The sequence below is a fragment of the Tiliqua scincoides genome, chromosome 5 (genome assembly GCF_035046505.1).
Source record: "Tiliqua scincoides isolate rTilSci1 chromosome 5, rTilSci1.hap2, whole genome shotgun sequence".
Lineage (NCBI taxonomy): Eukaryota > Metazoa > Chordata > Lepidosauria > Squamata > Scincidae > Tiliqua > Tiliqua scincoides.
In genome coordinates this window covers 17,351,621-17,373,626 of record NC_089825.1, presented here as the reverse complement: position 1 = coordinate 17,373,626, position 22,006 = coordinate 17,351,621, and the positions used below count along the sequence as shown (strand labels likewise).

General features: G+C 43.8%; 1 protein-coding gene across 1 annotated transcript; it reads left to right on the top strand.

Annotated features, from left to right (window-relative positions):
• The first annotated feature begins 4,690 nt into the window (after window positions 1-4,690).
• On the top strand, window positions 4,691-21,725 carry MTPAP (mitochondrial poly(A) polymerase). Its single transcript, XM_066628385.1, has 9 exons — window positions 4,691-4,862; window positions 6,821-6,993; window positions 10,031-10,264; window positions 12,059-12,283; window positions 13,782-13,993; window positions 16,898-17,124; window positions 19,886-19,978; window positions 20,066-20,139; window positions 20,996-21,725. Exons 1-9 carry the CDS (start codon window positions 4,691-4,693, stop codon window positions 21,329-21,331), a joined length of 1,746 nt encoding a protein of 581 aa, XP_066484482.1. The 3' UTR covers window positions 21,332-21,725.
• The last annotated feature ends 281 nt before the right edge of the window (window positions 21,726-22,006 follow it).

The window sequence follows — 22,006 nt, the reverse complement described above, 5'->3', positions numbered from 1 at the left end:
TATCCCATACTAGAATTTCCCATTTTTATGTTACCTCACACTCATGTTGCTTGATCTTGTGATGACATACTTCATGCCATCACAAGCAGGGTGACCAGATGTCATAACCGCAAGAGGACAAGGCACCCACCAATGTAGGACATCCAAGAAAATTTCAGGACATGACAAAATAAAAGCTAAAAACACTAGTATATTGACTTCATATGGTTAATTTAAACAATGTATCAGTTATTATTAAATTTGAAACTGTATTACATATAATTTCTTACATATAATTTACTAATTACAAGGAGGTTATGTGCTGCCTGCAGGGGTCCACTCACAGGAAAAGGAGGACATTTTAAGTTCTTTTCCAGGACATGAAGCTTAAAAAAAAAGGACATGTCCTGGAAAAAGAGGGCATCTGATCACCCTGATCACAAGATCACAATACAAGGTAGCCTAAACATCCAGATGAAGATTTTAGCAAAACCCTCTATAAACACTCGCCTAGTTAAGCTGTAGAAGACAGTGGTTTAATTCCTAGCACCACACCACAATGTGTTGACACATAGATCACTAAATACCAAATTGCTCACCTAAATACCAATGGCTTGACTTAGCATTCATCAAAGTCATGGGTGGAGCTGAATCGGATATCATAAAGATGAGCACCAAACAGAAGCTTGGCCCTGCACGTTCAAAACTGCTGGGGTAACCCTGCAAAATGTGACAAGTGGAACAGGAGAACCCCGCCTCTGTGTTCCATGGGAAAGTCTGATAGCATGGTGTGTAGTCCTGTTTGCCTGTTCAGGGACAATTCATACCATCAGTGATTGTGGATTCTCAACCTGAAACTCACTGCAACCTCTAATTTGTTTATAAATTGAAGAGGTGACTCAAAGATTAAAGTGATCCGAGAGTATCTCCTGATGATGGGGTCTTGACTCATTACCCTTGGAGCCATGGAATAAGTGATCAAGACTGTTATCACTTATTTTGCAGGTTTCCAGTTCTATAGAGAAACAGTGGCCAATGAATAGCAAGTACGTATGGCTGTAAAATTCCAGAATTCTTTGATTGGGTAGGAAAGGAATACAGTCTGTCTTATCAGAGAACTGGTGTAGTGTAGTTAAGAGATTGGGCTATAAATCAAGGAATCCCTGGTGTTCTCCCCAGCAGTTACTGAGTTTTGAGAGCCAGAGTACTGGAGTTTCCCAGTTTTGAGAGCCCAAGTACTGAAGTCACTATGGTCTTGTTCCATACATGGAGGCCCCCAGTAATGGTGCAGCTCAGGATTTCATGGTTGCCATTGCAACAGTGGACCTATATCAGGTAATATCAACTTCTACAAGTCAGATTGGGCATTCTCTGGATTTGGTTTTTACCTCTGGGCAGGTGATGTTAGTGGAGAAGATTAACACCATTCCATTGTCATGGTCAGATGACTACTGTTAGGTTTAGACTTAATGCAGTTTCTGACCTCTGCTGAGGTGAGTGACTTATTAGAAAGGTCCACCTCTGGAATTATATAGATACTGATAGATTCCTGGTGATCCTGGAGGATTTTCCTGCCACTTGTGATGCAGTTGGGGCCCTGGATGACCTCTGAAATGGGGAGATGGCCAGTGCTATTGACATAATGCAACCTGAATGCTCTTTATCTTCTCATGAAGCCAGAGCAGCTCCCTGGTTCTCTGGGAGCTGAGGCAATGAAATGGAAGGTGACCACAGCAATAATAATGAAAAACTTGCAACATGTCCAACCAAACAAAGGCTAGAAGCACATTTCAAGAACTACCCTACGACAGTGGTAGCTGCAAAGAAAGTTCACTGCAATCGTTTGCCTAGAGTTGGCTAGCAGAGCTTTTGCATGTGGTTCAGGGTTTATTACCTTTGGGCCCTCAGAAAGCTGAGGTGGTCTCCTTGGTAGCCCACCATGCCAGCTTAGGACTTAGAAGCCAGCTTGGTTGTTCCTGATGATGTTCCCACTGCTTCTCCTGTAATTTGGGATTATTTTCAACTTGTTCAGTTGGAGGATGTGGACAGGATGTTTATAAGTGTGTGATCATCCACACACACTCTTGACCCTTGTCCATTCTGGCTTATTAAAGCTTCCAAGTGAGATTGGACAAGTGGGCCGGGAGGGTAATTCATTCTTCTCCAATTGAGGGAACTGTTCCAGCCTGCCTTAAATTAGCAGTGGTCCAGCCAGTTTTGATGATGCCCTTGGCAGTCTCCAATCTGCCATTCTTAGCCATGGTCCTCAAGCATGTAGTGGCAACCCAACACCAGCAGTTTTTAGAAGAAAATGGTCCTCTAGATCTCTTTCAATCTTGGATCAGAAATAGGGACAATAAACAGATTTGGTGATTGATCTACACCAGTAGCTAAAAGGGTATGTTTCTTTTGGTTCTGCTGGACCTCTATGCGGCTTTCAGTACCATTATCATAGTATCCTTCTCAATCGTATTTGGCAGCACTGTTTTATGGTGGCTCCAATCCTTCCTGGAAGGCAGATTCCAGAGATGGTATTAGGAAACCTCTGTTTGGCACCTTGCCTGTGGTGTCCCTCAGGTGTCTATACTGTCCCCCAGGCTTTTTAATACCTACATGACACTGCTAAAGGAGGTCATTTGGGGGTTTGGGTGCCACCAATGCACAGAATTCCATGGCATTATTATATTTGTATCCAGTTTTCCCTCCAGGACAAGGTATGTGGGATTCTTTTATTCTATCTTTATAACAATCCTGTGAGGTAGGCTTGACAAAGAGACACTGAGAGGGGATTTTAATCCAGGTCTTCTCAATCCAAATCCAACATATTTTCTACTATTTCACACTGGTCATATGCTTTGTCTTCTGAAGTGTTCTCTGAAAGCTCTCACATCTTGCATTCCAAGGGTGATTAGCCACAACATAGATTCTACATTTCAAAGACAAGAGGGTCAGGTGGCATAGAGGGAGAACACAAGCCACAGTGTTGTAAAAGATGAGCCATGCATAAACAGATGCCAGCCTGTGAGCTATCAGGTGTTTTGTTAATAATTTATATCACAATCTTTCGTGATTATTTCATGAATGCACATTTTTGGTTCTGCGTGACTTCTACTGATCTCATCTCAAAGGACAAAGAATGCTCCATTAAGAAAAACAGGATGGGTGGTCACTGACATACATGGGTGTGAAAACTGAAAGCACTCCTCCCCTCTGAGCTCACGTGTACACAGTCATCCCTAATTGGCAGCTCAGGACAGGCTGGCAGTGGTGACTATAGCATGCTCAGGTGTAAGTAACACTGTTCATGGACTCCTCCTTTTATTTGGAGACATCAAAATAATATGGGTGGCAAATGGAGCCTGGGACAAACAGTGAAAGCATTTATGCAACCTCCCAGTTGGAAGAAAGACCTGGTTATCTGGTTATCTGTGGGATAATAATTGGTTTGATGAAGTGAAATAAAATACCAAGAACCTAGGAGGTAGTTTAATAACCATGTATACTGACATTTATTTCCTGCAGTTGGATAAGTCACCAGCTAGAAAAGCATTATTGTTTTCCCACTTTCTAAAATAATTGGTTAGATGGAAGGAAGTACAGACTGCCATCTCCCTTGCCAGTTACCAAGCAAAAGAAGCCAGGCCTTCAGTCAAGAAGATCTGCCCCAAGTGACAAATCTGAGGCTTAATTTAGGAGTCTTCACAGGAGAAGGAACGGGGGGGGGGGCGTGAAGCCTCCAGCACCACCTCTTTTGGAGAGAACCCAGAAGTGACATCACGAAGTCATGTCACAATGACACATATAACCAGAAGCCGGGCACCTGGGCAGTGACATCAGAATGTCATGTGACATTGTGATGTCACTGTTCAGGTGCCAGGGCTTCCAGTTATGCCTCTGAAGCAAACTAACAGCCTAATCCTATGCTGCCCAGCGCCCAGAGGAGCAGTGGCACAAAAATGGCCATCACTGCATCCTATGCACGCTGGGTGGTGGCGTAGCTGGAGGGGGGCGAAGCAGCCAGTCCGGCAGGGGGGCTCAGTGGGGCGGGAAAGCAGCCCCTCCCTTCAGAGCCATTCCCGGTGGGGGGAGCAAAATGGACGGCTCCATTTTGCTCCCCCTGCACGGAATGGCTCCGAAGGGTGGGGCCACTTGCCTGCCCTGCTGAGCCCCCCCCGCAGGACTGGCTGCTCCACTCCCCCTCCAGCTACACCACCGATGCTGGGCATCTGCCAGCATCTCCTCAAGGGAAAGGGACGCCTGTCACCTTCCCCTCGGTCGGGCACTGGCACTGAGCCGGTGCCAGCGGTGACCTGGCGCTGAGTGTGGCGGGCACGTCTGCGACACTCAGTGCCGGTGGAGGGCCTGCGCTAGGAGCACAGGATGGGCCTTGAGGCAGTGGCCAAGGAACAGGTGGGCAAGGGGTACCCACCTCCCTGTGCCCACTGCTGCCCCCTGCCACCCCCTGGAGTGGGCAAGGGTGGCTCCTGAAGCAGGGCCAGCAGGTTCTCTGAGCACAGAGGAAGATGCTTGTCAGGGCCAGGCTGGCACTCTCAGGGCTGCCCAGGTGCAGAGCCAGCTCTCCAGGTCCACCTGCGGAGTCCTCTCACAGCGCGTTCACAGCTTGCGCGTTTTGTCCCTCGCGCCGCTCCGTCCGAGCCCTCTAGCGTCACGAGGACGCATGCGCGCGGCGGGCTCTTCACGCGTTCCGGCTATGGCGGCCCCCACAGGGCGGTTGCCGCTCGCGCTCCGGTGCCGGTGGCTGCGCTTCCACCGCAGGGTGGGGGCCAGGCTGCGACTCGGGGAGGCCCACTTCGGCTCCACGGAGGTGGCCGCTGCCGGGCTGCGGCGGCAGCAGCAGCCGGAGGAAGAGGTGACCGCGGCGGGTAAGAGAGGCGCCCCAACCCGCTGACGCCCCTTCCTTGAGGCGCTCTCGCTTGAAGGCCGCCCGTTGCTTAGCAACCGCATCCGTTGCTTAGCAACGGGGTGGGGCAAGGGGTCCACCCTGTGTCAGAGCCTGGAGATGGAGGGAGGGGGAGGCCTTGGCATGTGGGGCTGCTGGGCCCAGTGGAGCCACCTCCTCCCCCCGCCCCCGCAAGGACAGGGGGCGGGTGCTCCACGCCTGTCTGCAGGGGCTGCCAGCCCTGCAGGCGAGGTGATGGGGGCTGCCTCAGCTGCAGGGGTGGGTGGGGGGTGGAGAGACTGACTCCTACAAGCACTGGTTTAGGAGGACCCCCAAGGTGACCCAGTCCAGCCCCTTGCCTGGAGCAGGAGGTGCTCCTGGAGCTGTGGTTCCCAAAGTTTTCACCACCAGGATCCACTGACTATCTGTCGGGACCCACCAGAAGTGACATCATTCACCTTGAAGTGATGTCATGGCTGGAAGTGACATCATCAAGCAGGAAAGTTTTTAACACTCCCTGTAAGACAAAATCAAATTAAATCAATTAAAAGTTTTAAATATAGCAAAAATTAAGAACAAAAAAAGTATTTAAAATAAATAAGTTCTTAATTTAGTTTAAATACATTTTTAAAACCCCCAAGCAGTTGCTGATCTGTTTAATTTTCAACACCCCCAGGGGCTCTCCAGGGGGTTGGAGATCATAACCTGCGAGGACAGGTGTTGTGCTGTGAGCAACCACCAAGACGGGAAAGGTGATAGCAGTATGACCCATGGATCCCTGGAGTCTGCAGGCCATAATGTGACAGGAAGAAGCAGAGGGACTAGGAAAGAGGGATGAGAGAATTGTCAGAAGAAAAGATATAATGACACTGGTAGGCTTTTGCAGAGGCAAGGTCATTTCTGTGGCTTTCTGTTGTATATAGATTTTTGTATGAGGTTTTTTTTTCACCCCTGGGGGCTGGGGGATAAGACTAGGCCCTCCTTTTGGCTGTACTTGTCGTAAGAGGCGACTAGGGGACTCGATAGTCTGGGAAGGCAGCTCATCTGAGAGAAGGAAAACTCTGATCCCAAACCTCCACTGCCTTGTGGCTACATCCAGTTATGGAAAAGGCTTCAGGAGTCAACCTTGAGGCAAAATCCGGAGCTGGAGTCCCTGAGGCAGTTCATGGCTGAACACAGTCACGTTCTGGCAACTTCTGCGACACCACTGGAACCAGCCGTATTGACTTCTGCCTTTCCATTGGACCATTTCAGCGATGTGGAGAGGGGGGGATTTGCTGCATGGGAAACAGTCTGTCCTCCATATCTACTTTACCCAGGCTTCGCGCTCTGGAGAGGACATTCTGTTCCAGAACCACCATTCAGAGCGCAATACCATAGTCTTCCGAGACTGAAGGATGCCAATGCGGATGAGGTTTTTCAGTGAAGGGGTTCAGCTCCTTTGCTACTTATGTGCCACATATTATTCTATGTTTTAGAAAGAGAAGCCTGTGACACAGAGTTAAGCAAGTTTTTTATGCTGCCATTACCATTGACAAAAATCAAATTAACTGAGATTGATGCCCAAATACACCAGGAGTGCTTTGCGGGGAGGGGGTTGTTGGATCCATAGATCCATTACTTCTGTTCTCTTGTGCAGTGTTCAAAATAGTTAATAATACATGGACCAGGATACTTTTACTGTAAATCCTGTTGTTTTCAGAGCCAGTGAGCAATACTGCATATAGAACTGTTGAGTAATTGGGAGAAATCTAAGGCATCTCAAGAGAGAAAAAGTGGAAACACAAGTGAGGGAGACAAAAGCTTTTGTTTGGAGGATGTATTAGAGTTTATCTTGCTTTTAAGAATGGAATCTATGTGGTGGTGCTGCAGTAGAGCAATCTGTTCCTGTTGTCTAAAAATGTTTCATATAGAAAGATGTTTTTCCCCTGCCCCATGTAGATTCTGAAATTGGAACAACAAAGAAGACATTCAGTGAAGTGCAAGCAGAACGCCAAGAACAAGCACAAAGGACAGTGTTAATCAACTGCCCAGCTAAAATCAATGAGAAGAAATTTCTTGCATACTTGTCTTCTCACGGAAACATTAAGAGTCACTTCTTCTACGTACATTATGTAAGTACTTGGAGCATCAGCAACTGAACTCTAAATACTGAGCAGTGTGATTCAAGCAGCAAGAATCTTAAATAGGTGGGCTTAAGGAAACCTACCTTGTATCTTCAGGCCAAATCCTATCCAATTATTCAGTGCTGGTGCAGTTGTGCCAGTGAGGTGTGTGCTGCATCCTGCAGTGGAGGTGCAGTCATTGGAGTCTTCTCCAGGTATAGGAACATGTGCTCCCTTACCACGGGGCTGCATTGTGGCTACACCAGAGCTGGAAAGTTGGATAGGATTGGGCCTTTCCTCTTTTATTTAGATTTGTATGGCACTGACTAATTTTTTTGCTGAAAGATGCTAGAAGGAAACCAGGCAAGTGCAAATAATTGAATTGAATTGAATTGCCTGCCTGACTGTGTCACCAGGTAGTTTGGTTTTGTCCAACCATTGTCCTATAGCATTGTTGCAATTGGTGAATTAGTGATCAGGCTATTATATTGTCTGTAAAGCTGTCTTAATTTTGCTGCTCTGGCTCTTTTGGGATATATGGCTATTGGTTCTGTCTCAGGGACTGACTCCATTGAAACTAACAATGCTTCTCTGGCTGTTAAAAATGTGAATTGATAGAGTTTCTACCTTACTCCTGGGCATCCTTGAGAGAGCCTGTGTAGCATACTGGATAAGGATTAGATTTGGACCATGGCTACCTTGGTGCAAAATCCTAGTCAGCCATGAGACTCAGTGGGTTACTTTGAGTTGTTCATTGTCTCTCTGCCTGCCACATAAGATTATGTGAGATGCACTGTGAAGACAAATGGGAAGTTGTCCTGTGTGCTTTTCTGACCACTCTGGAGGAAAGGCATGATATAAGAATGATGATTGCCAAGCTTTTCCTACGTTTCACCACTGTTTATAGTTTGAACAAAGTTCCTCCTAATATCCAGCTAAGATTATTTGTTGGTTTATTTGTTTATTTTTTGATTTGATTTGTAGTCTGCCTTTCTCCCCAAAGGGCACCCAAGGCAATGAATATATTAAAATACAATATAAAATACAAATTAAAACATTATAAAAACAATAAAAAACAGGAGTGGTCAGCAATAAAAACACACACAGTAAAACAGTGATTTATAAAAGCAGCCATTATGAGATCTCAAAAGATTTCTTGAATAAAAAGGTCTTCAGCCCCCCCCCCCCCGGAAAGTTAATAGAGAGGAGGCTGTCCTCAATTCAAAGGAGAGAGAATTCCATAATACAGGTGCCACACCGAGAAGGCAATGTTTCTGGCCACCATCACCCTCACCTATCTTAATGGTGGCACAACCAACAGGGCCCCTTCTGATGACCTCAAGAGAACAAACCAGACTATATGAAAGGAGGTGGTCTCTCAGATACGCTGGTCCCAAGCCATTTAGGGCTTTAAAGGTCAAAACCAGCCCCTTGAATTAAGCCCAGAAGCGAATGGGCAGCCAGTGCAGCCGCCAGAGCAGCGGCGTGACAGAGTCAAACCACTGACCTCCAGCAACCACACGAGCCGCCGCATTCTGTACTAATTGTAACTTCCGAACTGTCTTCAGGGGCAGCCCCATGTAGAGCGCATTACAGTAATCTAATCTTGATGTCACCATGGCATGGACCACCGTGGCCAGTTCTGCCTGAGACAGGTACGGCCGCTGCTGGCGCACCAGCCAAAGCTGGGCAAAGGCGCTCCTGCCACAGCCGACACCTGGACATCCAGGAGCAGCTGCGAGTCCAGGAGAACCCCCAAGCTGTGAACCTGCTCTTTCAGGGGGAGCGCAACCCCATTCAGAGCAGGGCAATAGTCCAGCACCCGCATCGAAGATTTCTGAACCAGGATTTCTGAACCATTTCTGTCTTGTCTGGATTTAATCTCAGCTTGTTCACCCTTATCCAGATCCCAACTGCCTCCAGGCAACGCTCTAGGACAGAGGCAACCACCCTGGATTCTGGTGGAAAGGAGAGATAGAGCTGAGGTCATCCGCATACTGATGGCACCCAACTCCAAATCCCCGGATGACCTCTCCCAGCTGTTTCATGTAGATATTAAACAACATGGGGGACAATATAGAACTCTGCGCCACCCCACACCTCAAGGGCCAGGGTGCCAAATAGGAGTCCCCCAGTACCACCATCTGGGACCTCTCGGCCAACAAGGAACAGAACCACTGCAGAACAGTGGTCCCGATCCCCATCTCGGCCAACCATCCCAGAAGGACGCCATGGTCGATGGTGTTGAAAGCTGCTGAGAGGTCTAAAAGGACTAGCAAGGATGCACTCCATCCAACCCTCGGCGTAGGTCATCCACCAAGGCGACCAAGGCCATCTCCATCCTGAACCAGGCCTGAAACCAGATTGAGAGGGATCCATGATTATAATTCATCACCCACTTACTTGAGAGTTATTCCATATGACTAACTTGTTGGGATCGTGCTTCACGTCATAGATAGATCACAATCTTTCAGGTGGTAATGGCTCATACAAGCTATTTACGTATAAAGCAAGGTTGGGAGGGGCAACGAAAAGATGTCGAGTCTTCCTGGCATTGCCACCTTAGCTATAGTACTCCCTCCCTGGAGATCTGAGAAATGCTTCCTCCGTTGAAGTGTTCCAACAAGGATTGAAAATGTTTTGTTTTGGGTGGCATTTTGGTAATAAAATGGGTGGGAGGAATATTTTGTTTGTATTAAGTCATTTTATATCCTTGGCTTTTATGTCTCCCTGCTGCTATGCTATTTTATTGTGCACTTTATGGTGTCTCTTAATTTGCATTATACTATTTTATGGTTGCTGCTTGTATTTTTGATTTCATGATTTTATTATGTTTGATGCCATTGAGTTCTCTTATTTATTTTTCCTCTGTTTTATTACCTGTGTGTGTGTGTGGGTATATTCTATGGGTTTTATGGTATAATGTGGTGTTATATGTATTTTTTCCTGTATGCTGTTGGCCTCCTGGGCATCCACTTTGTAAAGGAAAGGTGGGATAAAAATTCAATAAATAAATGCTATAGTTTCTCTTTTTGTGTTGCTTCAGGGTACGTATGCAGTGGTTGAATTTTCTGAGAGAAGCAGTATAGCTTCACTTCAGGATGTCACAGGTACCCCACAGATTGAGGATGAGTGTCCTGTTCCTTTTAAATCTAGAATATTTACGCTAACATTAAAAAATCCACCAAGCCAAGCTTCGGAACAGAAACCAGTTCACTGTCACAAACAGTCTGCAATTCCAGTTGAAGAGCTTATAAAGAAACTTTGTAATGCTGACAGTGTAAGTTCATGTTATTTTTATATTCCTTTTATAAAAATAGACAGTTTTCTGTTTTTTTGAGTGTGGAACTTACAGTTTAAAAGTGCCGTGTTTTCTGTGCTTATGTGTGACCACATGAGTGTGCACATTTTTACTGGATTATAGCATTCACAGGTCTAATGCATGTGCATTAGACCTATGAATGCAATAATCCAGTAAAAATTGTGATTCCTTTTTCAAAAATATTTGTGCCTTTTCAGTAAGACAGAGAAGGGTTTACTCTGATAAAATAGACATTGGATTTTTAATATTGCAAGTTGAAAGTAGAAGAAAAAGATTGTGTGAATAGTGGAAAGATACTGTTACAAATTTAGGGCCCTGTCCTATCCAACTTTCCAGCACTGATTCAGCCATAATAGGGTGCACACTGCATCCTGCAGCAGGGGAGCAATCATGGAGGCCTCCTCAAGGTAAGGAAGCGTGGGCACGCACTCAGTTGTGTAGTGTGTGTTGATCACAACCATATTTGGTCTTGTCATCGTCTCTAGACAGCTACCTTCTCCATATGACTGTAATGACTCCTTCTCCTCAATTGGCTATAATGCCTAGAAGCATTGTCCACCCTAAGGATTGCCCCTCCTGAGAAGAAACTGTCAAAGCCTTCTCAATTTATTGAGCAAAAGAGGCACCCCCCTGGCATGATCATTTGAGCTATTGCTTAGCTCCCTGCATCATCTACCTGAGATCCTAATTTACAAATAATCTCTTCCTTATTCCTGTGGACTGTCACTTGCTGATACCAAGTGCTTGGGGGGTAGGTGGGTCTATGCCAAAAAACTCTTGAGTTGATGCAGTTTGAAAATGGCTGCACTTCTTTATACTCTCGGTGTACTTAGTACATGTTTCTTCCTGTTTCTCTCCCGCATCTCAGTTGTGCTTGTCTTACAATGGCTATGGCTGCAATCCTAGCCACACTTTCCTGAGAGTAAGCCCCATTGAACAAAATAGGACTTACTTCTGAGTAGACCTGGTTAGGATTGTGCCCAAAGATTTTTAGTGTAATTGCATCTCTGGTTCAAAACTCTACACACTTTTTGAGACATTGTATCAGTTTGTAGATTCAGATAACTGTAAATGTCAAACTTTGAAACTTGCTGTGTTTGAAGACTCATACAGGGGAAAGTGTTGGATTGCGATAGTTTTCAAATTCCATTCCTGTATCTTCAGAAGCTTTCAGCATTTTCAAGAATGATCAACACTGCAGGAACAATTATTCGCAGCAGGACTACCCAGGACATCTGTCTTAAATTGAATGGGAATTGCTGTGCCTAAAAGTTACTTGCAGCTTTTCTGAATCTGTTAATGTTCTACTGAATCAGAGTTCAGTTTTCAGGAGATGCAAAGGATATTTTTGCCAAACTGTCTTCAGTTTTCCAGCTAATTTTATAAGGGCCCAATTCTATCCAACTTTCCAGCATTGAGCAACTGTGCCAAGGAGGTATGCACTGCATTCTGTGGTGGGGCAGCAGTCACAGAGGCCTCCTGAAGGTAAGGAAATGTTTGTTCCCTTACCTCGAGGCTGCATTGTGGCTGCATCAGCATTGGAAAGTTGAATAGGATTGGGCCCCTAAGAGATTTTTAAGATGGATTTAGAAATGAGATGTGCTGAAATAGTTTGTCTCCTTTTATGTTGTAACCTTGGGACCTGTTTTACAGTTTTTAATGACATTGAAGTGTGTTAAATACTACATGTTCAAACCCCACATAATTGAAGACTACAGGTTTTTTCTCCGCTTTTTTTCTTTTGCTATCCAGGTGAGTGACCAATTGCACATGCTCACAAAGGAGTATCAGCTGACCGAAGAAAACATTAAGCTCCGGTTTTTGACATGTTCTTTAATTCAAGACATTGCAGGTGCTTATTTTCCAGACTGCTCTGTTAAGCCATTTGGCTCTTCTGTGAACAGCTTTGGCAAACTGGGATGTGATTTAGACATGTTTCTGGACCTTGATGAAATTGGGAAGAGCACTACCAGAAGGGTAAGGTCTTTCTTGTAAAGGCATCTTATTTTTTTGAGCTAAACATTAGAATGACAAATGGCACTTTTATAAACTGCTGAACACCTGAGAATTAGTGTCATGCCGTTAGTCTCAGACAAAACAATACAAAAAGCACAACACTGAAGACATGAAATAAATGATTTCTTTTATAATCCTTTTGGAACACACACAAGCATGCAGGTAAGACTAAGAAGATTGCAATTCATTTTGTATATTTCTCCTCTTGAGTGGGCTGCATATCCTGATAGCCTTTCAGTCATTCTGTTGATCTTCTCTTTAGTCTTGTGCTCTGGATTTTAGCTTACTGAGAAAAAAGAAATTTGTTCAGTTGTGTTGAACACCTAGAATTCTAGAGAATTCAAGACTGATCATTTAATCAGGATCTGAAGGGCTGATTGATGCTGGGTTTCTGTCAACTTTCTCCTCCTCCTAGCCCTACATTGGATGCTGCTTAGGAGGGGACCCCATCTCTTAAGAGTTGCACATTGGTGGGATGTTGAAGGGCTGCCACAGGAAGGATTAAAGTGGCTGCATGTATCCTTCTCAGGTCCATTGTGAATGACATGCCCATTAAGTGTGGAGATCAGACAATACGGATCTCCTTTTTTAAAGCACACCACTCTATATCCTTGATTACAAAAACTGCCTTTACACAAAGGCTTAAAATAATGGAACCAGATTACTGGTGAAAGTTTGGGGTTTTCCACATGTGAAGAGGAAATGGTTTTTAGCATTGAGGCACTATTATGTGATTGACAGGTTTGGTCAGCACACTTCCGTGGAAGAGGAGAAGAGAGGAAGTGATATATCTGTGGTCCTTTGTGCTAATTTGCAGCACTTGTTAAATTGTCCTAAGAGAATATAAACATGAGCCACAATGCTCCAGTTTGTGTATATTGCTAATTGTGTAGAGGAAATGCGTCAAGCTTTGTGGTTACCTAGGTCACAGCCTGCTTAGTATGCTTATCCCTGTGTCCACATGGTGTTTAACCCTTTTTTATGCTTGTAGACCCATTTTTGTGTGCACATAATTTCTTTGAAATGTAGCCATTGCTGCAGATTTAACACCTTGTGCAGGCAATGAAATCCTGTTTTCAGATACATAAAACAAAGATGCAGGCTTGCAGATGGTTTGTAGTCAGTAGTGGTAAAGCACAAGGTTGCAACAAAGGCTTAAATCAAAGAATGCAGCGTCTCCTTTTCTGTTCCTGTATAAGAATGCTTTCATTTAGTCATGTTTGATCAAGGTGGCCTGTTCCCTTTGTAATGCTTTGTCTGCCATAAGGGCTGATGAATTCGGTTCTTATCCATGGCTTTTACTTCACTGTGCACGTGTGGAAGTAGTGCACGGATATCTGGATTGTGACCATTTATTGAAAAGAAAAGAGTAGAACAGTGATTTGTAGGAACCAGAAATGTAGGGGGACCTTTTCTTACTCTTGAGTTAGTGACTTAGTCCTATCTTTTTTTGTTTTAGAAAACAGGTCCCTTTAACATGCAGTATCATATGAAAAGAGTGCCTTCTGAGCGAATAGCGACACAGAGGATCCTTTATGTGATTGGCGAATGTATTGATAACTTCGGCCCTGGGTGTGTTGGCGTGCAAAAGATACTTAATGCTCGATGTCCGTTAGTGAGATTTTCACATCAGCCTTCAGGATTTCAGTGTGATTTGACAGCTAACAACAGGTAAGTATTTTCAAAAACACTTTGCACAGGTTTATCCTACCCTTTCTCCAAGGAAATCAGAGCTGCATGCCGAATTACTGTTTTTTCCTCGTGCAACCTTCTAAGTTAGCTTAGTCAAGATAATTTCATTCCACCCTTTCAGCCTCTGAAGAAATTTCCAAGGTGGTTCGTGTCAATTAAGGTCTACCAAAAGAATGGTGGTGTTGATTCTGCAACTACAGTGAGAGGGAAAGGACCCAGCCTAGGATTTAGAGGCAGCAGCAAGTGGGGATGGTGATAGTGCTTCTTCTCCTTTGTGGCTCTCCCTTCTTCTCTTCAGGATATGTTGGAAAATGGTGACCAGAATGACCCTGTAAATAATAATAATAATAACAGTATTTATATACCGCTTTTCAACTAAATGTTCACAAAGCGGTTTACAGAGAAAAATCAAATAACTAAATGGCTCCCTGTCCCTAAAGGGCTCACAATCTAAAAAGATGCAAAAAGAATACCAGCAGACAGCCACTAAAACAGACAGTGCTGGGGTGAGGTGGGCCAGTTACTCTCCCCCTGCTAAAAAAAGGAGCACCCACTTGAAAAAGTGCCTCTTACCCAATTAGCAGGGGTTAAGCAGTTACTCTCCCCCTGCTAAAAAAAGGAGCACCCACTTGAAAAAGTGCCTCTTACCAAATTAGCAGGACCCTGTAAGCTTTGAGGCTGAACAGAGATTTGAGCTCAAGTGTCCCTTGGTCAGTGCCCCCACCACTACAGTGCTTTTGGACATCACTGCAAAAGCTGATATAGAGAAACTGGACAGCAGTACTCCAAAGAGTGCTTATTCTTGATAATTGACAATTGATAGAATAACTTGGTAGAAAGAAGTGCTGTGAGGTGATTGTCAATTACTGCCTACTTTATATACTAAAGCAGCTGTTCCCAAGTTGGGTTCAACCCACAATGTTTGGTAGGTTGTGAAACCGACTAGCTAATAGTTGACAAGGAAAATGTTTTGAGCCCTATGGAGGGTGAAACTGAGCTACAGCTGTGTATGTGGCTTAATAGACAATTAGGGGTCCATTAAGCCCTACCTTGCAGAGATCAGTCAGCAGTGTCAAAAGTAAGGTTGTATTACAGTGTAAGGTGTTTAAGGGTTGGAAAGTGCTGGAGGTAGGCTGAACAGATAAACATATGAATAAACTGTGTTATGGTTCTTTATTGGAATCAGCTGCTGGGTAATACTACCCAGATTCCATTCTCTTAGCTCTTTGTCTCTCAAAGGACTCAGTTGTATTCTGCTTAGTGTTGGAAACAGATCTGAATAGAACTAGATTATATATTTTCAAAAGAGTGGGGGAACAGCCATCCTTATTTCTTGTTTTTGTTCCAGCAGTTTCTGATGCAATCCAAAATCTGTTTTGCACCTAACAAAGGTTAATCCAATTAGGCCTGCCAACACCTCTTGTACTCCATCTTAAGGCTGCTATAAACTGTAGATTTGGGGTCTTTTATATTATATAAACTGTTTTCTCACTCCTCCTGTCCCATCATTTTGCTGTTTTGCTTAACATTCAGCTGGAAGAAGAGTTCAGGGAAGCTTGGAAGTTTGCTAGCAGGTCATTTAAGCTGGTCCTTTGAAAAAGGTGCACATGATGTGTTTCTCTAGTGTGGCCAGTAGGAGGAGCGGTTTTCTTAGGAATAGCATTTCTTGCTGCAGCCTTGAAACACGCTCATCCGTTTTAAACTTTTATTTCTCCATTGCATATATTGGGAAAATATAAAGAGAATATTAACCTCTTATTGCTGACTTTATGATGTTTGTAAAAGACACATGCCCTGATGTGTTTGTGTGTGAATATGTTTTATTAGACCAGGCATATTCTAATCCTTGGATTCTCTGACTGTCATAGTGAGCTCTAGCAGTGCTTCTTTGTTACCAGACAAATCTCCAATTTCAGTCTATGTGGAGGCATTCTGTCACTACTGCTATGAAGAGAGCTTTTGCAGCATCCCTCCATCACTCACTGCATGAGTGAAAGAGTCATAGGCATGTATGGAAGAGAAGAAATAGCATCCTTTTCTAGGTCTGGACTGCACAGTGCCCTCTGTCTGTGGTCTGCATTTTGCTACTCAAATGAAAAGACTTGCAGCCTGCTGTGGAATTTACTGCTGGTTTAAATGCCAAAAAAATTCTCATGCATGCTTGGGTTCTCAAACCATTCACCAGCAAAGACTTGAGTTGTAGATTCTTCTGCCTCCTTGAAAGACTTTTTGACAATTTGTTTAAATTGGCCAACAGGCTGAATTTTAGACACGTTCACTAACATGTTTGTTGAACTTTCTTCGCAGAAACATAGCCTGAATTTATTCACAAAACCAGCTTCCCCAACTTTGATAGCTTTTGCCTATGTTCCTCACAACTTTGATCTGTAGGGAGGCAGCTGTAGCCTTGATAGCATGCAGTTTTCTGTACTTAATTTGCTGTTTGATTTCCAGAAAGACTCCCAACAAATTCTTGTTTTTCTAGTATGTGTGGCTGACTTTTTATTGTGAACAGTTTAGTCTGTGCCAGATTGGAAGTGCTGCCATACTCTGAGGGGTTGGGTGCATGCACCCAAGAAGAGCACACACATCCCTGCATAGCTCTTGCTATGACTGGTCATTCAATCCTAGACAATTGTGCTTGAGGAAAATGGTTATAATTCTGTAGAAATGTAAGATCTGTTTGTGACTATCTGTGAACACGCTTTTTCATTCTAGCCCAAGATATTTGGAAGCTATTCCTTGATGACTGTTTGGTTTACTGAGTAAAAGCTAAAATAATCTTAAATGTGTTTTACTGTACTAGGATATAACAATGAGTCAGTTGCTGATGTACTTTATTGCTTTTGCTTTCAATATCTTGACCCTTTTATGTTCCAACAGAATTGCCATGAAAAGTTCTGAACTCCTTTATATCTATGGCAACCTTGACCCTCGTGTCAGAGCTCTTGTGTTCACTGCACGGTGCTGGGCACGGGCCCATGGACTCACAAGTAGCATTCCTGGCGCCTGGATTACAAATTTTTCTTTAACGATGATGGTCTTGTTCTTTCTGCAAAAAAGAAATCCCCCCATTGTTCCAACTTTGGATCAACTGAAGGAGCTCGCTGGTAAGAGACTCGATGGGGTCCAGTTTTACATATAGCCTCACAGTTGTACATAATCTTTAAGAGATGGTTCTCACTTGATGCTATGTATTTAGCTGAATATACCAGAGCCCAAAATATGAGCTTCTCATCAAATCTGAAGACACTCATATGTAAAATTGCACGTGTCTCATTCAAATACACTGAAACAAGGACCTGATCCTTTTAGTCTCCTCTTCAAAACATTTGAAAGGAAGTTTTATGTGTCTCTACTTAAGAATTGTTGAAAGGTTCTTGTATTTTATCCTTACAAAACGTAAACTGGAAATCAATCAATCAATCAATCAACAGTATTTATATACCGCTTTTCAACTAAAAGTTCACAAAGCGGTTTACAGAGAAAAATCAAATAACTAAATGGCTTGACTTAACTAAATCTGTCCTAATTTATCTAAAGGATGGGTTGTTGATGACAAAGTGCTATTTTTAGAACCATATCAAGTGCTGGAGATTGCTTGGAATAGGAGTTGGTATAGTGTAGCCCAGAGATATCAAACTCATTTCATACAGAGGGCCGAAGTTAGCATTCATGGTGCCTGCAGAGGGCCAGAAGTGGCGTCATTAAGCAGATGATGGCCAGAAATACTTTGTTCTTAACTAGAAACTCATTGGTTGCAAATGACAGAAGAAAATGTGCAAACCTTGTTCATATTTTCAAGCTAAGAGAGAGCCCAATTATCATGCTGGGGGAACCCCATTATAACAGGGCCAAATAAATTGCTTCCAGATAAATTGCATTTGGCCCGTGAGTCTTATGTTTGACATCCCTGGTGTAGCCACTAAGAATGTAAGATGGCATCTCAGAGGAGAAGTTCCCAGTTCATATCTTGCCTCTTTAGCTGGTTTCAAACCTAAAACAGATCATGTTTTATTTAACAAAATTATAACTTTGTGTTATGTCTCAACCAAGCCTCCTTGCATACTGTAAGTTGTCTGTGGCTGACAAACCAGGAATCTAACGTGGGCTGGCAAACTCCAGAGTGTATCAACTGTGGTTTCTTGTTAAGTCTGAATACGCAACCCGTTAACAAACCATAGTTAGAGGTGTTTGTTTCCCGTCAGTAAGATAGGATTACAGCCTAAGTCTTACTGAACACAATAGGCTCAGTAAAATAAATAACACCATTTTCAAACTCCCTAATCGTAGTTGCGGCCATTTCTTTGAATCGGGATGCTGCTGCACTGTGGAGAGACTGGAGTGAACTTGTGAAGATGAGTCCTGCAAGTAGCCCTAAAGTATGGCTTGTCTATTTTATATCAGGAAGTGAAAACCATGATATGGCTTCTTAACTGTGATTGGTATAAGCCAGAGTTTTGCAGTGTGTCTGAATTCAGCCACTGATTGACCTTGGATGAGCCATGTTCTCTCTACCTTGGTTGCCCATTGGCAATACAGTGACAGTTATCCTGGCCCATGTCACAGTGTTATTTAAAGGTGAATAAGCCTATGCACACAGCACTTAAAATGTGTGGTGCTTAATCTTAAGAAAAATATTCAGCACCTCAGTTGGCTTGTTTTGTAGGTGTGAGAGCTCAGCTGGGGCTTTTCTGCTGCCACCTGTGTCCTGTGATTGTTGGCTCTCAAGAGCAACATCGGTTTTCTAGCCAGAATACTTAGGATACAGGAAGCTGCTGGGATTACAAGAACCCTAGTATTTTTACCTCCAAATGTTTCAGCCCATGAGTCAGCCCTTCAGGATCATGAGATGAGACTTGGAAGCATACATGGGGTTTTACTGCGTTTCCTGTCTGGTTTCTTGCCTGCTTTAGCTGAAGCCTGTGATAGGCTTCAAATTGTTTTTCTGCTAATCTGCAAATGGAAACTTGGAAGGTGAACTAATCTTGAGTCTTAAAGCCTGCAAGTCACACACAGTTTCGTTTGGGGCCAAGTACTGCCCAGCTTGTTTAGTTGAATTTTGCTTGACTGACCTGTTATATTGCTCTGGACTTCACTGGCATATTGCAAGCAATGGGTGGAAAAGCCCAGGAATTATGATGAATAATGTCATTGTTACAATATCAGTATGGAAATGTGATACCTCTGCCATTTCTTCCCATTAAAAATAACTTTTTAAACGCCTGAGTTTTGGTTATCAGTATATATTGTCTAAAATTCTCCTCTGCTTTTAAGGTGCTTATTCTGTGGCGTAGTAGGAGAGGGGCGGAGCAGCCAGTGTGGGGGGAGCTTCAGTGCGGTAGGCGTATGGCTCCGTTTTGCCCCCCCCACCGGGAATGGCTCCAAAGGGAGGGGCTGCTCGCCCACTGCACTGAGGCTCCCCCCCACTGGCTGCGCCCCCCCACCAGCTACGCCACTGTGCTTATTGCTTCCTTTTGAAAAAGCTCAGTAAAGTATAGTATTCCAAAAGACTGAGGATTTTCTTTTCAAGTAAACGAAATGGTGAAAACCATCCTTCTGTACCTTGGCATTTCAGATCTGAGCATTTGTTTGGAAATGTGGAGAAAGAGCCATGCCAAATTACTTTTAGGAGCTGGAGGCACAGTGCTTGCTACTTCAGGCATTTAATTGCCATTTGGTTGTGCCTGGGTGATGGTTATACTGGTAAGCTTAACATAAAAACACTGCACTTTAGCATGAGTGCCAGCCTTTTTCCTGTATCCACTAAATTGCACTTATCCAGCGCAGCTATGCAAATATCTTAATATGCAGGGGCTTTGGAGTGTGTTGACACACGTGATAGTTCAAAATGGCTTGTTTTTGTTTCAGATGCAAAGGATAAGCATGTGATTGAAGGCTTCGACTGTACGTTTGTCAGTAACTTGAACAAAATTAAGCCTACTGAAAACACAGAAACATTGGGTAAGGGGTCTCTTGCAAATTTTCTCACCAACGAAATGTGAACTTTAGCATTTCTCTTCCTTACTACAGTGCTTTTCTGTCTTTCAGATGTGCTGCTGGGAGACTTATTTGAATACTTTGGGAATTTTGCTTTCAACAAATATTCACTAAATATTCGAAAGGTAAAAATATTTTTCTCTTGTTCTCTGGAATTGTTGTTGGTCCACCTCCAAGCTGCTATATTAAAATGCCTGAATTTTAAATGGAGGAGGGGGTGGGCAAAACTAGTGTTTGTAACCCACCCACAAAGCAATGTTTCTTTTTGCGATGACTGGTCTGCTAGGAGGTGAAGTTACAGCTGTTGTAGTGTAGCATTTGGTTAAACTTCCACGTGTATTGTGTGCCTGAGATAGAAGATGTGGATGGCTCATGACATTAGTGAGCCATCTCAGAGCAGCATTTTAAAACTTTGCTCTGCTCCCCAGGCTGCTAGATCTGTCCCTTGCTGGCTGTATTCTCGGATCACAGTCCTGATCCCTCCAAAAAGACTTATATTTACTGTGTCAGGTTACTGATTCAGAGATTTTAGTTAAGATCCCCTTTGGGCTTCTTTGCACGGAGCAAGGTGGAAGAGGAAAAAGTGTGTGCCCATATGCTGCCATGTGTGAAAGTGATGCGAGAGTATATATTTTGCCATATGAGTATAGAAGCTGCTGCTGTTCTGCTCTTGCACTGCCACTTCACTCCCCCTTTCTCCATTGGAGCTCAGTTCCTAGGCAATACCCGTTCTCTCCTGCCCCAACAGTCCTGCCTCACCCCTCTAAGACCTTGTGGTAGGAGCAGCATCTATTCTGTCTCCTGTATAGCACCTAGCAGTATGCCAGTTTGTTCAGCAAACATAAGTGGGCTATGAGAGCAGTGTATGTACACTGGCCTTTAAAGGGCTCCAGCTTGTTTGCACTCACCTCATTGGCATTCGGCAATGGATAGTACATATGTTAAAATGATGTTGTTGTCGTCCCCCCTTCAACCCTGCAGGGGAAAGAGTATAACAAGCCAGAAGCATCTGCTCTTTATATCCAGAATCCCTTTGAACAGAACCTTAATATCAGCAAGAATGTGAATGCGACTCAGCTTGAAAGATTTGTCAGCTTAGCCAGAGAGAGTGCCTGGCTTCTACAGCAAGAGGGCAAGGCTGATTCTTCTCAGTTCTGGGGACTGGCAGCCCTTCTTCAAACCTCAAAAGCCAGTAATGCCAACAAAGGCACCAAAAGGAAAAAGGGACAAACCAGTGAAAGGATCAGAAGCTTACTGGACTCCTTAAAGCTAAATAATGCCAACAATGGGAAAAGGTCCTTTGGCACTTGGGTATGATAGCTGCTGCCGGTCAACTGCAACTGGTTTTTCCTATCAAGAAGAGAGGCAGCCTTCAGGCTATCCAGCTGGGCAGGCTAATGTGTTGATCTTGCTTTGCCCTCCTTGATGTTTGCAGCTGCCCTTTTGAATGAGAAATATCCAGATTTTCATGGATAGCCTTATATTTCATACATATTGGAATGTAAAGAAGAATGGACCTGAGAAGAGGACTCCAGGCATATTTTAACAGGGAAAATGAAGCAGCCGCCTCTTACCTGCACCAACACACTTATGCACTGCAAACCATTTCAGATCAATGTACTTGTATCCACTTTTTGTAACTGGTTTACATCCTCTTAGATGGTGCAGGATGAAATAAAGTAAACAAAGCAATGGGATTGCTGTTGTGGAACCCCTTGTTTGTTTTTGCTATATAAACAATAGTTGCTGTATTCACTGTCCCAAAAGGAGAACCAATACTGAAAATGGCATTTTGGTTGCTGCTTCTATACACCAAAGAAAGATAAGCGTGCCATAAAAGAGAGCGTTACTTTGCTGATCATGATTTTAAAATTTGTAGTGAATTAGAATATTTTCAGAGATTTAGGAAGTTGCAATAATAGAACAAATCTGTCTTGTTGACGTGTCTTGTCACTTCAGAAGGTCTGCTTACCCAAGTCACAGGCTTGACCA